Here is an 18,390-nt window from a genome sequence, read left to right as displayed (position 1 = left end):
GTGGCCGTCTACCGCTTGTCATGTACCTCCACAGGCATATTAAAGGCTTGACCAATGCGTATCAAAACGCTAATTTCTCCAGTACTAGACTAGCAAATACTTCGTGTCATGCATAATCATACTACCTTATGGCAAAATAACTCTAGTTCCTCCCATTTCACTGCACGTTGTCTTATAAAAGGTATTTTGAAAATACCTCCAATGTTGTTGAAATTCTCTGATGTTGTTGACAGTTTCCCCAATCCCCAACAGACCGTGCAGCGTGCGGCGGGTACAGCGGTACGGGCGCAGCAAAGATAAAAACATGTGACGTCACGTCACCACTCGAGCTATTTTGTTTGGCAAACAGTCGCGTCTTGCGCCAGAATGCCAGTTTTCTCACCTCTTTCTTGTGGGTTTTAAGCAACGCGGCAGTGAAATTGGGAGCACTAGAGTTTATTTTGCCATAAGGTAGTCGCTGAAGTGTGATTATGCATGACACGAAGTATTTGCTAGTCTAGTACTGCATGGAGAAATTAGCGTTTGGATGCGCATTGTGAGCCTTTAACCATGTGCGCGCTATTGCCAGTAATGTATTTACGTGTCAGCAAGCATTTTTGGGATTTGATTTTTGAACAATTAAGGTGGCGGTCGATCACTCTTTGAATTATGCATGATTTTCGCACACTCGCCAGTTTTATATTATTCTCGGACATGTGCAGTAAATTAATGCAAATTGAGTTTACTAACTTTTAAAAAACATAACACCTTTCCAAGTTGTGTGATTATATTTAGTGGTTCCCAAACTTTTTTCTCTGGGCTGCACTTTCGGAATAAAAATATGCTCGCGGCATATCAAATTTTTTATTAATGAGAAATACATTTAAAAACAACTCCTATCAGTGCTTGATTCATAACATAGAATACCACTGGATTATAACATGAATACTGAGGCAAATACAAGTTAAGAAGTGTGCCATGTGTGAGAATACACTTGAAACATGTAACAAGTTAGGTCGAATTTGATAATACAATTGTTTTAGTTACGAAATTTGGCATTTGTTTTCAAGTTACAGGGTTTTTCGTATGGAAGGTTGTCAGGCTCGCTACAAAGTGAAACAAGTATAGAGACCGGTCAGGTTATGTGCAGTCCACAATACTATTTGAACTGTGCATTTTGATTAGAAAGAGAGCCTCCCATAGATAAAAGTGGCAAATTTATGTACAGCAGAACTTGTGAACCCGTAAAGTTTCATTGTTTGTTGTCAGTAGAGAAATTGCAGTCTTGATTTCGGTGTACTTCCACTGACCAGCATTGATTTCCTTGGTCGATAGGAACATGTCACAAGCACAAGAGACAACAAACATTACAAGTTTACTATTCATGTTCTGGCCAAGTTTTCAACATTTAGTGCCACGATGTTTTCACAAAATAAAAGGCGATGAAATGTATTTCACAAGCTGATAATGGGGCACGAAGGGTCATTGTCGTATCAGGTACTACATATATGTACCCGAGGTAGTTTTAGGTTGTTTAGTATTATGTTTATATTTTTATATGAGGTATGTTTAGGGTTAGGGTTAGGGTACACTTCTGTAGTACAAGTCTGGTACACTTTGGGTATACATATATGTACCTTGGGTACATATATGTAGTACCAGATACGACAACGACCCCTTCAGCGATAATGGGTAGCAAGTGTTTGAGATGTGTAGGTATTTCTTAGAAGTTCGATGTCACATGGTCAGAAATAGAGAAATAGTTGTCAAATTTCTATGACACAATTTATCGGTCTACATGCGGTTATACTATATAGTTCTTAAATATTTCACAATTGAAATTTACATTATAACTGTGTAATTTTGACATTTTTCATGATTCGGCACAGGTACCACCATGTTAATTCTGTGATGGTTATCGTTATATCCAACCATATTTTTTATTTAGGTTTGGAGTCTAACTAACAGATAGTGACATAGGTACTCAGTAAAGCTCATAGGGTCTATGTCCCCCAGGGTACTGCCGGAACGTACCCTGGGTACGATCCGGTATACCGGAACGTACCCTGGTAACTATAGATCTGATATTTTTAGGGTTAAGGTTAGGGTTAGGGAGTAGGCGTAGGCAACTCCCTAGACTCGTTAGTGGAGTAGGCGAGGTACGGTCCTGCATATTAGATAGTACCAGGGTATGTTCCGGTATACCGGACCGTACCCAGGGTATGTTCCGGCAGTACCCTGGGGGACATAGATCCTCTCAGCCTCAGTGAATGCAGTACAGTAGGAGTTCTAAAACGATCTTTTTCTTGCAGAAAATTATATACAACAGTTGGAAGGCGCTACTGTGCCACAAGCAATGTAGACCCTAATTCGGTTCTACTATCACAAACCCTGCCAGGCCTACCAAATGCTATTTACTCAAAACATGCAGAGAGCAACCAAGATACCAAAGTAACTGTCCTAGAAAATGGATTAAAAGTTGCATCGAAGAATAAGTATGGAAGATTTTGCACAGTTGGAGGTAATCTTTTTTCAAATCACTTTTGAATTGATTGTGTAAGAAAGCATTGTAGAACACTAGCGATGTGGAATAGCACCACTCTTGATTTGTATAGCTATAGCTTTGGGCATTTTTTTCATTAGCATTGAGTGCTGCTCAATAGTGTAAGTAATGTGTCAGGCAGCATTGGAAAGGGAAATTATTATCCCATTGAGTCGGCAGTACTAAAATCTTGGCATTTACATACATTTATTGATTCTTGCTGTGTATATAACAGTGTTGTTGGACATTTATACTTATAGTTGCCATTGATTCTGGACCCAGATATGAAGTAGCATTTCCCAGTGGTGTCTCCCATTTTCTGGAGAAGCTAGCATTCAGTGTAAGTATATTTTACATAGAGTAACTATACAAAACAATACTTGAATGCTATATCGTGTGTAATGTCTATCCCAAAAAAGTGGTGAAGAATGACTCGTAAAATATGATGAGAACGGTATAATTATAATTTTCTAGTCATCACTGGAATATCAGGATAGAGATCGGATCATGCAGGAGTTGGAGAAACATGGTGGAATCTGTGATTGCCAGATTTCCAGGTATTTTTTATTGGGCGAGAAACATATATTATTTGTCCTGGCCATACAAGATTTGAACCTTCAGTGGTCAACATAGGTTGTTGCGAAGAATTTGTTATCAGTATGGGTTAGTCATGCTCATAGGGTCTATGCCCCCCAGGGTGCTGCCGGAACGTACCCTGGGTACGGTCCAGTATACCGGAACGTACCCTGGGTACGGTCCAGTATACCGGAACGTACCCTGGTCACTATTTGATATGGTTCGGATTAGGATTACGGTTAAGGTTAGGGTTCGGGTTCGGGTTAGGGTTAGGGAGGAGGTATAGGCGACTCCCTATACTCGTTAGTGGAGTAGGCGAGGTACGGTCCGACATATTAGATAGTACCAGGGTACGTTCTGGCAGTACCCCGGGGGACATAGACCCTCTCAGCGTTAGTCATGCTAATGTCCCATTAGGAAATGCTAGAGTTAGAGTCAAAGTACATTAACTCTTGCAGTTAGGATTGTCTATATAATTATTGTAAATAGACGTGTGTTAGACTGTTACCGCATACCTTCATTGGGTGTTAATGACGCTGATAGGATCTATGTCTCCCTCGGTACTGCCGGAACGTACCCTGGGTACGGTCCGGTATACCGGAACGTACCCTGGTAACTATCTGATATGGTTAGGGTTAGGGTTAGGGAGTAGACGTAGGCGACTCCCTAGACTCGTTAGTGATTAATGACAGTTATTGTATTGCTGTGCTAATGTTTCAATTGACTTTTACAGGGATACGGGTATTTATGCTGCTTCAGCATATACATCTGGTCTGGATTCGATAGTAAAACTTCTAGGAGATGTTATTCTTAGACCAAATATATCAGACGAAGAGGTAAAAAAATTATTTTTGATGAAAATTGTGCCATAGTGCATCTATCGACATTGTGCATATATATATATCATTAAAAATTCTAATTTAAACAGTGTACGTTTCTACCTGTACATAATATGTAGTGGGTCAACAGAAATTGCTTCTGCGTTACAATAAATGTAGAGTATATGCAGGGGCGTATGCCCACATGTATTTTGTAAATTATAAGGAATAAACTCTGGGTACAAAACGTAAATTTTTTCTTATGAAATTTGTAGAAAATTGTTAGAAAATTGAAATATGTAGCTAGTTGCCAACATGTGGGTTGGGTCATATTTAATTTGTATAAAGTACCCCTATCACTATAGGTAGTTTGACAACAATGCCATAAAACGTCCCCACCTGCATCCAGTATTTTTTTTCAATAGCAGTTCAAAACAATCCCAGTTGCTACAGTGAACTTTACAATGAGAAGCTAGATCCACCATAAACAATAACCGACTTTAAATAAATTTTGCCATTCACGTCAGGCCATCAAACACCTGAACCTAACAATGATAGTGATCCTGACAGCAAGCCAGTTAGTAATAGTTCCTCTATCGCTCCTTTTCAGTGATTCTAAGTCCGAATGTCATTTTACCTTCCAGTATTATTGTGATAGTGTGTTACATAATTAAGTCATCAATATATGTGCTTAAAAATGCTTATTTGGATTCATAATTGTTATTCTTTTTCACGAATTGGAAAACGTGATTCACATCCCAAATTTTCGTTTTTTTAACGTTTTTTTGTTAACATATTGGTTATATAATGCGGGGTATCACAGTTGGTTTAATATGGGTAAGAATGTATCAAGTAGTAAATAGCAAGCGAAAATATGCACTATGAAGTTAAGCTAAACGTGTGTATGCCACCATGTCTTTACAACCACGTGTAGCTGCATTTCAGTGTGTGTTAGTAGTGCATAAATTGTTTATATGTCCACAGGTTGACCAGGCGAGAATGTCCATCTCATTCGAGCTGGAAGACTTGGAGATGAGACCAGATCCTGAACCCTTACTTACTGAGATGATTCATGCGGTATGTTGTCTGTCAACCATGTGTGATGTATTAGAGATTCCTTAGTCAGTGCATTCATGCGGACAAAGCGCAGCCACGTCATGAAGTAAGGCTGAGAGGGTCTATGTCCCCCAGGGTACTGCCGGAACGTACCCTGGTACTATCTAATATGCCAGACCGTACCTCGCCTACTCCACTAACGCCTACTCCCTAACCCTAACCATATCAAATAGTGACCAGGGTTCGTTCCGGCAGTACCCTGGGGGACATAGACCCTATGAGCTGAAGTAAGTGGTTGTGACAACAAGCGAACGTAGCTACTTGCATTTAGTATCGCAGGTACTTCCCGATTCAAATTTGACATAAAATTGCCAATTATCAGCCACCGTTTGCATCATTGTTCCTATTGTAGTTGTTGCTCTGATGCAGCATTGTAAGTAAAGAGAACTGCTATTAGTGAATACATTCCGTATGCATACCGGTTGCCTCCAGTGACCCCACCAACTTTGCCACCAAACCTTTCCCACTAGCTGCTTCCAAATGTTGTCTCTTTGTATCGTTAACAAAAACTATGAAATTATGAAATTAAGTCCATGGCGAGTATTTCACCAGTACAGCATTATTTCCTTGATCAAACATCAGCAAATAAATGAAAGGTACAGTCAACATATAAAAAACAACAACGTTTTTATTCAGCATAGTGTGTTAAACAGCATAGCAGATGCTGGGCTCTATATTTATCACCTAAGTACAATATCACCCATTTCAATACCTAATCCACCAAACTGGATCGACATTTTCCCCTAAATTCCAGTTTACAATCTACTTTACCTATAAATAGCTGCTACACATGCCTTTGATTTCATAAATTATCCAGCATAACATGCATATATCTAGATTAGACATCAACAGGTGTCTATCGAGGTGTAGAAGAGTTTCAAGAGGGAGATCATAGTTTAACATATAATTGCTGTATACATTGAAAGATTAACCTGGTTTGAAATTGGTGTATGTCACACCAAGTCAATTTGAGAAGTAGGCATTTCTTACTACCATAATTGCCCACCTTTCAGAGTAAGATGCTTGAAGATTGGAAATGTGATAACTAGTATTAATTAAATGGGCCTATGTACAAAAATATCGAAATAGCTGCATCTTAAAAATATGCTCCATTTCAATAGTAGTTCAAAAGAAAGCCCAGGGACATGTGCATTACCATCTGCTATGTCTCATATTGTATTTTTCACCTTCTGCTTTAAACGTTTACATCAGTGTAAGACTTATGTATGGTCCACCAGACTGTTGGTAATGAAACTCTTGTTCATACGTTACACAGGAGCACAGCTTTGCATCATAATTGGAAGGGATGCGCCTAGCAAATAACTTTCGTTATTATCATTTCCACAGTTTTCATTCATAGATTGATCACTACCGATTCATCATGACAATTTTGACATTTACAGGCTATTTACAGTTCACAGTGTGATGACAGATTCAGGGTGTCGATAAGACAAGACTAGCACATTAAGAGTCCCTTATACTTATTGATATGTACACCAGACTATCTGGTTTTTGATGACTGATAATCCTATCCTACTCTCTTTAGGCCATATTTGCAAAAATACTTACTAGTATATTGACTAGGAATAATAGGATTATTTTTCAGTCACATAAATACCTTTGAGCTAAATTCTTTCAACTCTAGGTAATTACGCTATGCTAAATAGTTTACAAATAATTTACATGGTACTTGCTGGAAATTAGTTTACTTTTTTCCCCGAAAGACTAACTGACCAGTGTTTTTGTCAAGAAAGCCCATATAGTGAGTCAAAACCCCGAAACAAGTTTACATGATACCATTTCCATTGTTTCGAAATAAAGCCGGGCTACTATTATTCCTGTACCAGCATTCAGTGTGATCAATTTATAATTGAATACTTTCTTCTAGGAAAATTGTACATTTAAGGATTTTTACGATTAGTGTTCCCCTAAGTTAATACTGACTATTAGGATATACTACACGTGACACTAACAGTAAGGTTTGTTTATAGCAATATAATTTAGTACGCCTACTATTCTTAACATAATAAGAAATAAATTATTAACAATGCTAACATGGTGGATTGCGCTTACATAGACATTAATGCATCGAAGTCATCGATTCATGCAATGCAACTTGAAGTCGTGTGTGTACAGAATCGGCATTTTGTGACGAGGAATGCATACGTCGAACTGATCGATGATGGAACATAGTTAGGCAACGAAACTAGGCACTTTGCACGAACGCAATCGTACGCGCGTGCGTGCGTGCGCGTCGTCGATGCCTAGCTTCACGACTTGTGGCTGTTCGTGCCTATGAGGCTCTCGCGTTGTTCGTCGTCCAACTCCCGCATGCGCGTGGTGAGCTTGTGCGCGGGCCGCCGGCACACACAGTGAGTCAGCTTGCGCACCGCGACGAGGATCGGGTCCCACGTCTCGTAGTGAGACAGCACGGCGACGCAGATGAACGACACGAACACCGGCACCGATCCGGCGAAGAATTGCCAGGAGTAGTCGACGCGGTTCATGAACACGTCGGTGAGGATCGTCGCCGGGATCGCGAGGCTCAGCGAGAGCGTCGCGACGAGGGACGACGTCAGGAAGCATCCCCACAGCCAGAGAAACTCGGACAGCACGGTGCCGATGATGCCGTTCACGCACAGGTAGAGCCACTGCTGCCGCGTCGGCCACTCGAAGCGCTCGCGGCCGGAGTAGTGCAGCGCGAGAAATCCCGGCCAGAGCAGCGCGAAGTTGAACAGCCCGACGAAGCCGAAGAACATCGCGATGTCAAGCCGTTCTTCGTTCTCGGCCTTCTTCTTCAGCAGCACGAGGTAGACCGAGTAGAGTATCGCGCTGACGAGCGCCCAGATGGCGCCGGTGGGCACGTTCCCGTCGAGCTGCAGGTCGGAGAGGCTGACGACGATGACGCCGCCGACGCTGCACGCGACCGCGACGAACTTGGACAGCGAGAACTTGTCCGCGGCCGCGCTCGGGAAGATGGCGGCGAGGACGAGCGTGAAGAGGCCCGACGTGCTCGCGAGAACGTTCACGACGCCCGGCTGCGTGTCCGCAATCGCCTCCTGGTACGCGCAGTTCGCCGCGAACCACACGAAGCAGAACATGAGCGCGAACTTCGCGACCTGCCGGATGGTCAGCTTGTTTGCGGCGCGCTTGATGAGCTCCTCGGCTCGCACGGACGCGCTGTACGAGAGCCGCGCAAGGTTTGCTTCCTCCCCCTGTGACTCCGACAGCTGCCGCACCTCCTTGACCTTGCTGAAGCGGACGGCGCGCGGGAGACTCATGTTCGAGTCGTCCGACTCGGTGCCGCTCGCCCGCTCGATCTCCGAGTCGCTGAATCGCACGGGGACAAACTGCGGGTCGCTGATCAGCTGGTCGGACTCCGCCGTGGCGACGTCGTCGGCGATGAGGGCTTGTTCGACGACGCCGGGCGCGGCGGAGCGGCACTGCTGCCGCCACGGCATCCAGAACACGAAGCCGGTCAGGTAGAGCATGAAGAGCGACGTCTTGAAGTAGGTGGTGAAGTAGGGCTTGCTGAAACCCTGCTCCTTGAAGATGTACTGCGTGAGTTCGGCGGACGCGACCCAGATGACGACGACGAGGAAGAGCACGAAGATGCCCAGCAGCAGCCGCTGCGGTCTGCTGAGGTTGAGCGAGACGCCAAACATGGCGTCGTGTCACGGGCACTCGCTCACTCTCGCGCTCCGATTCCCACGAGAATCGTGATGTCTGTGGGAACTGGTGGGTGTCTTGCAAGCCTAGACACACGGCGCTCACACTCGGTTCGTAACGCGTTGGACGATTAACGATGCCATGTTAGCTTGCGCAGAACTAGGCGTGTCTGGTGCATCATGTGCGAACACTCGATCAATTTTTTATTTCACTAGACATGTTCATCCTTTTACATTTGGCTCAGTCATAGGTAAAAACTACCATTACCCATTAGTCTCCTCGTAGATTTTTAACCCTGAAAAATCAGTGATTCCAGGAATATGAAACCGATAGGCACCGGTGCAGCCACAGGCGCGTTTTAATAAAATATAATGCTAAATAAATACCAAATCTATTTACTACCAAAGTCTTAATGTTTCTATACTCTCTTTCACCTATTATTGCCGACAATTTCCTGTAAATGCCGTCCAAATGCGCATCTGCAACAAACGCTGGCTGCCGCTGCACACTGACACATAAATATATAGCCGGTAGGAACGCGTGCTGCCAATATTCGCTCGATGCTCGCTTGATTTCACATGAATACAACACAAATATTCAACCATTCTACTCCCATCTTTGTTTCTATTTGAAGAACAGTGTTCACTTGTTATAAAACATACTGTCTGTGTTCGTAACCGAGCTGTGTCAGACTCACACGAAATCACACAAAGCCTGGCGAAATTCTCGCGTTCGCTCCTGTTGCGCAGTTTATGTAAATGGCTGCAAGTACAGGGCTCTAGGCGGCGCACTGCATTTTGGGAAACTACCACGCTGCTTTCCAACTCCCGTACGAGCCTTGTCAAAGCCGCCAGCAAAACCGTTGCAGCGTTGCGGTGCAAAAATGAGGTCACGAAGAGCGCCGGTGGGTGTTTCCTGATTCCGACAGCCATTTACATAAAACTGCGCAACGGGAGCGAACGCGAGAATTTCGCCAGGCTTTGTATGATTTCGCGTGACACAGCTCGGTTACGAACACAAACAGTATGTTTTTATAACAAGTGAACACTGTTCTTCAAATAGAAACAAAGATGGAGTAGAATGGTTGAATATTTGTGTTATATTCGTGTGAAATCAAGCAGGCGTCAAGCGAATTTTGGCAGCACGCTTTCCTACCTGTATATATTTATGTGTCCGTGTGCAGCTGCAGCCATGGCGGTAGCTCTAGTACTATAGCCCGTGTACAGTTGCCGCAGGGCTATAGAACATTTTATGCCAGGTTTCGTAACTGCACCTGTCCCCTAATGCTTCCACGAAAAATGCCTCACAAAACGCATCATAGCTGCCCATGTGTTTTGTCTACATTTTGGGTGACGTCACGCGTGTACACAACAGCATTTGAAAACGAAACGCAAGTAGTGCTAGCACTTTGAGGAATAAATGCGTAAATACAAGGTGTAAAGTTGTGGAAAGTGTTCAAAAAGATAGGTGAGATGTCCATGTAGATAAATAAGTGTTAAAAAGCCTGATCATTTTGCGTTTTTGTGAGCCATTTTCGTGGAAGCATTGGGGGACGGGTGCAGTTACGAAACCTGGCATAAAATGTTCTATAGCCCTGCGGCAACTGTACGCTGGCTATAGTACTAGAGGCAGAGCTACCATGGCGGCAGCCAGCATTTGTTGCAGATGAGCATTTGGACGGTATTTACAGAAAATTGTCGGCAATAATAGGTGAAAGAGAGTAGGCCTATAGCAACATTAAGACTTTGGTAGTAAATAGATTTTGTATTTATTTAGCATTATATTTTATTGAAACGCTCCAAGTGCCGGTGGCCGGTGTGGGTGCAGCGGTCTGTCTAAATGTGTGCACTGTGGCCAGTAGATACAATAATGTAACCCAAACCCAGGAGGATAGGGTTATAAAGCGTCCCTATCCTTTTGTGTGGAGGAAATTCAGGGAACCCCTGAGTGAATCACTCAGGGCGGTTTGCTGGTGCATTTTCAGAGACTTGAACTTCCAAAACTGGGTTTATTCTCAACACAAACCTTTCTCCGCTATCTTGGAACTTACTATGTATCACAATACTCTGTATTAAACTAATATAACCTGTTACAAAAATTCGAAGTGACAAGCGGCGGATATTTCGAAGCGCCCATTTCTGTTGACCTGTGACGTACGCAATCCGAATGTGCATAGCGATCCGGCAAACGACAGCGCCCTCCGATTGGTCGGTGAATCCGCCTCTTCAAACTGAAGTACGTCACAGCGCAACAGACAATGGCGCCTCCAGTATATCCGGCCCGCTTCGTCACTTCAAATTTTTGTAAACAGTTATATTAGTTTAATACGAGTATTGTGATAACATAGTAAAGTTTCAATATAGCAGAAGAAGGTTTGTGTGAGAATAAACCCAGTTTGAGTTCTAGTCTCTGAAAACGACCAGCAAACCGCCCCTGAGTGATTCACTCAGGGGTTCCCTAAATTTCCTCCACACAAAGGATAGGGGACGCTTTTGTAGTAACCATATCCTCATGGGTTTGGGCTTACATTTATTGTATCTAATGGACTATGTGGCCAGTGACACGCCGCCGCAGGGGCCGCAGTGCCGACACCGACTCTGTGTCAGCAGAGTTTGAGACCACGGTTTGCCAGCCTTAGAAGTTAGAACACGATTTAACGTATTCTAATGTATATTGTTATATAATTCGATAACGTGTTTAATACACGGTAAAATGCCAAATGTTCTAAATTTTCTATGAGAAAACCAACCCAATTATAGTCACACGCCTGCAGTTTTCAATATGTTCAGTGTTGACATGACATGGAATATGGAACCCCTTTTAATGATGCGTCTTTTGTTGATGAGTCACGGGACCTGGCAGGGATAATTCAAGATCCAAGTTGTGATTAGGTGCATAGATTATACTATGTATTCTTATAATATAGGATACATTACTAATGGATAGTATTCTGTGTATATCTATGGCTGATTAATGCGACAAAAAATATTGATATTGAAATATAGTAAATGGAAACAATAGAAATAAAACCATGACGAAATGGACCTGAGAATGGAATAAAATGAAAAATGTAGTGGATATAAAACTAAAAATGAGTTGAAATGCAAGTGGTGTATTTCAAATGTAAATTAAAGGAAATGTAGTGGTAAGGAAAAGGAAAAAGAAAAGAAAATAAAGGAAAAAGAGAGGAAATATAAATATAAATTGAAATATAACAATAATGAATATAATAATAACAATATAATAATCGTAATAATATCGTAGATAATAGTAGATAGGAAAATGCATTTTGACTATCATAATAGGCTATTTTATGATTTAATCATACCAGTATCTTGCTTGATGTCATTGATTAATGTCATTGTGCATTTCTTTCCAGGCGGCATATCGTGATAACACATTAGGATTGCCAAGTTCCCACTACCCGATAATGTCCTGTGATAGATAGGAAAGTTTTATTCACTTACCTGAAAAATTTCTACACTCCATCACGGATGGTATTAGCTGTGTAGAATCCACACTGGGGAAGACAGATAAACAATTTTATGTATGATTGTCACGATTCCTCGTGATTTTGTATATTCATATAGCAATTGCTGTTTTTACTGTTGTCATGTTACTACTGAACCACACTGAAATGGCTTACGCTGATACGGTTTCTTCACGCAGGTGTCGGTGTCGAGCATGAGCAGCTGGTGGGATGGCTGAGAAGTTCTTTGTAGAGAGGGAGCCGGTGTGGAACCAGGATACGAGTCTCGTGATGGGAAACAGGGACATGTGTGACAGGTCTACCGCCACAGTACACGGAGAGGAGTCATCAGGTGACGAAAGCGATGTGGTCATAGCTAAGATTCATACTGCATCGGCATGTGAAGGTCTCAGTGTGTTTGTGCATTATAGTGATGACACTGACTGAAAGCCATCTTGGGATCTCTAACATGCAGCATGAGTTAAATGCATGGTTGAGCCTACAAAATCCACGAAACCTTTGAATCCACAGCTCTTTTAGATTGTGTTAGGCACTGTGATTCAAATCTGCTGAATGTCAATTGAAATATACTGTCTGCACTAGACTGCAGTCTCTTCTGTGGTATAGGATTTGTCGGGCATCTCCCAGCCACCTGTGTAAGAGACGCAGTGTGGGAGTGGTTGACGAGTCATATCTGCAAGGTAACTGTGACTCTCACACTTGTTTTTAGCTCACCTTGACATTGTCAAGATGAGCTATTGCCATGGGTTGTCGTACGTCCGTCCAGCCGTCCGTCCTTCCGTCAACATTTGGCTACGGTCAACGATAACTTAGGAACCGTTTTACCCACATGTTTGAAATGGGTATAGTGTTACTGCTATGGCAGAGGTTTGAACGTCCTATTTTGGCAGCACGCCAGTCGACGTACTTTCGAGGCCACGGCAATTTTTGGCAAAAATGGGAATTTCCATTAGTCAGTTCAGGTTCAACGGATTTTGCTCATTTTTGGTATGTGAATGAATAAGGGCCAAAGGTTTTGATATTTAAAAAAAAGTATGCAAATTAGGTAGGTTTTGGCAATTATATAGCATATTATATGACACGCTTATAACAGTCTGTGGTGTCACACTCGTCTGGTTCGTTTTACAAGATTTTATTGACAATATCTTTAATGCCAAAATTGGCATTTCCTCTCCACCCTGCCGATAAAATGTCTATATTAGAGTAAAGTTTTTACAAATAGCATAACCTATTTATTTCGAACGCCATCGCTAAGAAACATCAAAGCGGGTATAGCGCCATCTACCGTCACAAATTGTGATTCATTTGGTTTATAAATTTATTGCGATATACAGATGGCAAGCGTGTGCTACCGCCTAGAGAACTCATACGAAGTAAACACTTCCATGCAACCAATTAATCTTTGACAAAAGTTGTGTTATGGGCAGGGAAACACCATTGTCACGTGGTATATAGCAGCTACGTGGAATAAGCGTATCCTCTCAATCTTACACGTGTAGTGACGTTGATATCGAATTAATTAACCTAGTATAAAAACCTAGCGACACGGGTCGTTTACTTAAGCAACATCACGTCATAGTTATTTTTTAGTTCAAGCTAACGTGAGCAGCGAGCGTCACCGCCTGCTTAACGTAGCATAGCGTCATAGTTATTTTAGTCAAATAGGCCAAGGTAACAACAAGCAAAAGTGGTCTCGAGAATCTGTGTCACGAACGACCTCGAGAGAAAACACGTGCAAACCAGCAGGACGCCTATATACTGATGCGAGTTTACGAGCATCATTAGGCCGCACACGCCGCAGCAGGAGAAGAAGCGAAAAGTGTGACACAATAACATTGTCAGAGTTATCACCTTCCACGAGGCTGAGAGGCGCACGCCACTGGTTTATGGCGCGTGCCGACACATCATCAACAAACAATCAAACTACCACTGATTAGAACATGAATCGAACTAACCGCGATTCCCACACCAGACTCAAGAAGCGTCCACAGCTTCTCACCTTCAGTTATCCATAAAAATCTGGAGAAGGACAGGATTGCACATCGCCACGCAACAAGGCTTGACACGCTCAGGCCATGCATTCCTCCAGTTGTATAAATACGACAACAGTTTCGACAAGAAGACAGACACGGTTCCACGGTGCCTGACAGCTCCCGACGCTGTCAGCACACAGGTTCCGCTGATCTCACCTGCGGGGATCACCACGCTACCGTCACCATTGGACACCGCCAGGACCTGCCTGCGATCTGCAGAACTCCACGCTCGTAAATATGTACTGCATTTGAAAACCGAGCCGCTATGTCTGTATGTGCCTGGTGTATAAGATATGTACTGTATGTGTTTATTATGTTGATGCTGTTTATTAAAGAATAGAGTTACCGTAGTAATTCAGTGGTTATACTTATAGCATTAATTATACTGTTTGTGGCTTAAGTGCTATTTGCACACGTATCTGTTGTACACGAAGCTGGACCCACTATGACGATCACACGTGGCTATCACACGAGCTCACGAGCTTCTCTATACTGGCGCCGTGACAAACAGCAGATTGCTAAACAGTATATATAGTGCTTAACCATGTGTTTTACTCCTAGATCTTAACCACTCCACTTCAATGCCACAGCGTGCTGATCTACGGCTGCCAAATTCTCATCATGAGTAATGAGTAAGTTCAACGCTTTCGTATTTTGTATTGAAGTAGATTGGGTAATGCTCTGATTGCCGCAGCAAATATTACTTGACAGGTATTTTGATTTCATGCCAGTACGTCTCGTGATTGTGTATACCCTATACCTTGTGTACCCCTATACCTCCGTATTTTCCTAATCTCTAAATGAATACCTCTTATTAAAGAAATACATAGCTTGATTTTGGTCGGTAGTTTTTTCAAAGAGTTGATAGATCAAGACGTTGCTCTACGAATCTGTTATTAAGTGTAGGATCGCGTACTACATTTTTTTCTAGCAAGAAACAGATTTGTGAGTCAAGCAACGTCATAACGTAGCTAGGGAATTTGCGTCGGCCGCCAGCAAATTCACCGATCATTCTGTGAATACTAATACTGATACTATCAGTATAGTGGCATACACAGACACATAGTTGTGAACACCATATATGTTTACAACTTTACACTAATGACGCCGGCACATTAGTTTGATTATGAGACACGTATCTAATAAATGATTATAAGAGATATATTGATAAAGATTATGCCTTCACGGGTCACACAATTCTTACGGTGGATACGCAATTTAGCCTTATAAGACTCTATGGTTAGCTTAACATAAGATACCTTAAAGACAGAATAAGGCAGTGTTAAGAAGAGTTTTACCTATATTTTGGAACGTCTCCACAATCGTAAGTGATCCAGTTATGTTGCATTTAGCATATGCCATACCCATAAGTTGGGCAGATTCAGCAGACTAAGCTGTAGAACATATGAGATACCCGTAAGTTGGGCAGAAACAGCAGAATAAGCTGTAAAATATGATTATGATAATGGAGCCATTGCCGCTCACTTGTACACTATGGAGCCATTGCCGCTCGCTTGTACACTATGGAGCCATGAACGGCTCACTTGTAAACGACAGTAAACTCACGTCCAATTAACATCAAGCGTATAACTATGTATTCCTATTTTCCTTGTAACCCTTGTATCCTTTCTATACCTAGAGAAGCCCTAGATGAGATTCCTGTGACACAATTGCGCTCATATCCCTTGAAATGGGACGATAATGATAATATTGATAATAAGGCAGTATAACGTAAAACACTGCCAACACCTAAGTAGTATTGATGCATTATAAGGAGCATTATTTAATCTACTAGATAGCGTTGAATTAAAATCACGATTCTATTTACTCAATATGTATAGTTATATGTACTATAATATACAATAACTATGTATCGCGTATCGATTTATGACATCTCTTATTACGATTGATACTATTTGTAACGCGATACCTACTTGTTCTCAGTGTGCACACTATTATTTACCCCATGTAACGCGTATATTTACATAACTTTTGGTTTCTCAGGTTCGCGAATTCATAGTGATCGTTGCAACTCACTATTAATATGCCGTACTGTTATGCCCCGTCACGTCGTTTTTTTTTTTCTATATATATATATGCTGCCCGTACTCACCTTTCCTTTCCCTTTCATGGCACATCACCAGTGGCGATCTATCTATCATCGCGGAAGCGGATTCAACGGTAGAAGACCCCCCCACTGACGATGACACACCCGAGTTCCCCGACCTCGCTGAGGCCGACGAACATTTATTTGCAGCGCTCATGGCCTACATCCGGGAGCCAGAGCCAGAGCTTCCGGAAATGTACCATGGCGCTGGGGGCGGCCCACGACCTTCGCCACCCCCAAACATTTTTAACGTTGCCGACGACGACTTCCAATGCGACGATTGGGACGATTATTACAACCAGCTCGATTGGTTCGAGGCAATCCATCCCGGATGGACGATTGTCGATGACAACATCGTTAGAAAAAAAAAATTAAAAAAAATGTGATGAATACTAATAAAAAAAATACCGAGATGACAAACAAAATCAGGACGTCCAGTTTTTCATTTATTTTGTTCTTTTTTGCCCCCTGGCTCGCCTCCCAAAAGCCCCTTTCATTTACATCACTTCCATCCCTTCCATCACATAACAGTATTGCTGACCTGAGGTTTCTTTTTGTGTGTAACATATAATTTTCAATGCCGCAGCGGTAGGATATATCTATTTTTTATGTATGTTTCGAGACGTTGCTCTCCATAGATTATGTTTCGCAACTATTGAAAGTGCGAGGGTAGTGTAGTGACGTTGATATCGAATTAATTAACCTAGTATAAAAACCTAGCGACACGGGTCGTTTAACTTAAGCAACATCACGTCATAGTTATTTTTAGTTCAAGCTAACATGAGCAGCGAGCGTCACGGCCCACTTAACGTAGCATAGCGTCATAGTTATTTTAGTCAAATAGCCCAAGGTAACAACAAGCGAAAGTGGTCTCGAGGAATCTGTGTCACCAACGACCTCGAGAGAAAACACGTGCAAACCAGCAGGACGCCTATATACTGATGCGAGTTTACGAGCATCATTAGGCCGCACACGCCGCAGCAGGAGAAGAAGCGAAAAGTGTTCAGCGCCCTCCGATTGGTCGGTGAATCCGCTCTTCAAACCGAAGTACGTCACAGGTCAACAGAAATGGCGCTCAGTATATCCGCCGCTCGTCACTTCAAATTTTTGTAACAGGTTATATTAGTTTAATACAGAGTATTGTGATACATAGTAAGTTCAAATATAGCAGAGAAAGGTTTGTGTTGAGAATAAACCCAGTTTGGAAGTTCTAGTCTCTGAAAACGCACCAGCAAACCGCCCTGAGTGATTCACTCAGGGGTTCCCTAAATTTCCTCCACACAAAAGGATAGGGACGCTTTGTAACCCTATCCTCCTGGGTTTGGGTTACATTATTGTATCTATGACTATGTCACGTATGTGGCCAGTGACACGGGCCGCAGGGGGCCGCAGTGCCTGACACCGACTCTGTGTCAGCAGAGTTTGAGACCACGTTTGCCAGCCTTAGAAGTTAGAACACGATTTAACGTATTCTAATGTATATTGTTATATAATTCGATAACGTGTTAATACCACGTAAATGCAAATGCTTCTAAATTTTCTATGAGAAAAACCAACCCAATTATAGTCACGCCTGCAGTTTTCAATATGTTCAGTGTTGACATGACATGGAATATGGCAACCGCCTTTTAATGATGGTCTTTTGTTGATGAGTCACGGGGACCTGGCAGGGATAATTCAAGATCCAAGTTGTGATTAGGTGCATAGATTACCCTGCATAGATTATACTATGTATTCTTATAATATAGGATACATTACTAATGGATAGTATTCTGTGTATATCTATGGCTGGATTAATGCGACAAAAATATTGGATATTGAAATATAGTAAATGGAAACAAAATAGAAATAAAACCATGACGAAATGGACCTGGAGAATGGAATAAAAATGAAAAAATGTAGTGGACATAAAACTAAAAATTGGTTGAAATGCAATGGATTGTATTTCAAATGTAAAATTCAAGGAAAATGTAGTGGTAAAGGAAAAAGGAAAAAGGAAAAAGAAAATAAAGGAAAAAGAGAGGAAATATAAATATAAATTGAAATATAACAATAATGAA

The 18,390-nt window shown here is 42.1% G+C and overlaps 2 protein-coding genes and 1 long non-coding RNA gene across 4 annotated transcripts in view; 2 read left to right on the top strand and 1 right to left on the bottom strand.

Annotated features, from left to right (window-relative positions):
- Positions 1-18,390, top strand: part of LOC106814158 (mitochondrial-processing peptidase subunit alpha-like) — a 32,932-nt gene that overhangs the window by 4,192 nt on the left and 10,350 nt on the right. The window contains exons 4-8 of the mRNA XM_014818452.1: positions 2,256-2,500; positions 2,782-2,861; positions 2,996-3,078; positions 3,831-3,933; positions 4,900-4,992. Of these exons, the coding sequence (XP_014673938.1) occupies positions 2,256-2,500; positions 2,782-2,861; positions 2,996-3,078; positions 3,831-3,933; positions 4,900-4,992 (604 nt within the window). The remainder of the gene's footprint in view (positions 1-2,255; positions 2,501-2,781; positions 2,862-2,995; positions 3,079-3,830; positions 3,934-4,899; positions 4,993-18,390) is intronic.
- On the bottom strand, positions 5,640-17,956 carry LOC106814167 (solute carrier family 35 member F5-like). Of its 2 annotated transcripts, none has more exons than XM_014818463.1 (2): positions 17,888-17,956; positions 5,640-8,995 (listed from the first exon to the last, which is right to left on the bottom strand). In XM_014818463.1, the coding sequence occupies exon 2, from the start codon at positions 8,694-8,696 to the stop codon at positions 7,302-7,304; it is 1,395 nt and encodes a 464-aa protein (XP_014673949.1). In that variant the 5' UTR covers positions 8,697-8,995; positions 17,888-17,956; the 3' UTR covers positions 5,640-7,301. The 2 variants fall into 2 exon arrangements, with proteins under 2 accessions (XP_014673949.1, XP_014673950.1); XM_014818464.1 differs by lacking the exon at positions 17,888-17,956 and adding an exon at positions 11,450-11,532.
- On the top strand, positions 14,578-16,755 carry LOC106814169. The gene is made up of 2 exons (XR_001394566.1): positions 14,578-14,855; positions 16,368-16,755. It is a non-coding gene; the product is annotated as an uncharacterized LOC106814169 (long non-coding RNA).

Source organism: Priapulus caudatus, unplaced genomic scaffold, assembly GCF_000485595.1.
Source record: "Priapulus caudatus unplaced genomic scaffold, Priapulus_caudatus-5.0.1 Scaffold878, whole genome shotgun sequence".
NCBI lineage: Eukaryota > Metazoa > Priapulida > Priapulimorpha > Priapulimorphida > Priapulidae > Priapulus > Priapulus caudatus.
The sequence above is the reverse complement of the archived record's forward strand: the minus strand, read 5'-3'. Positions and strand labels throughout refer to the sequence as shown.

What these genes read in the sequence shown, in the direction of transcription:
- LOC106814167 (XM_014818463.1), bottom strand. Translation starts at nt 8,696, where the DNA reads ATGTTTGGCGTCTCGCTCAACCTCAGCAGACCGCAGCGGCTGCTGCTG.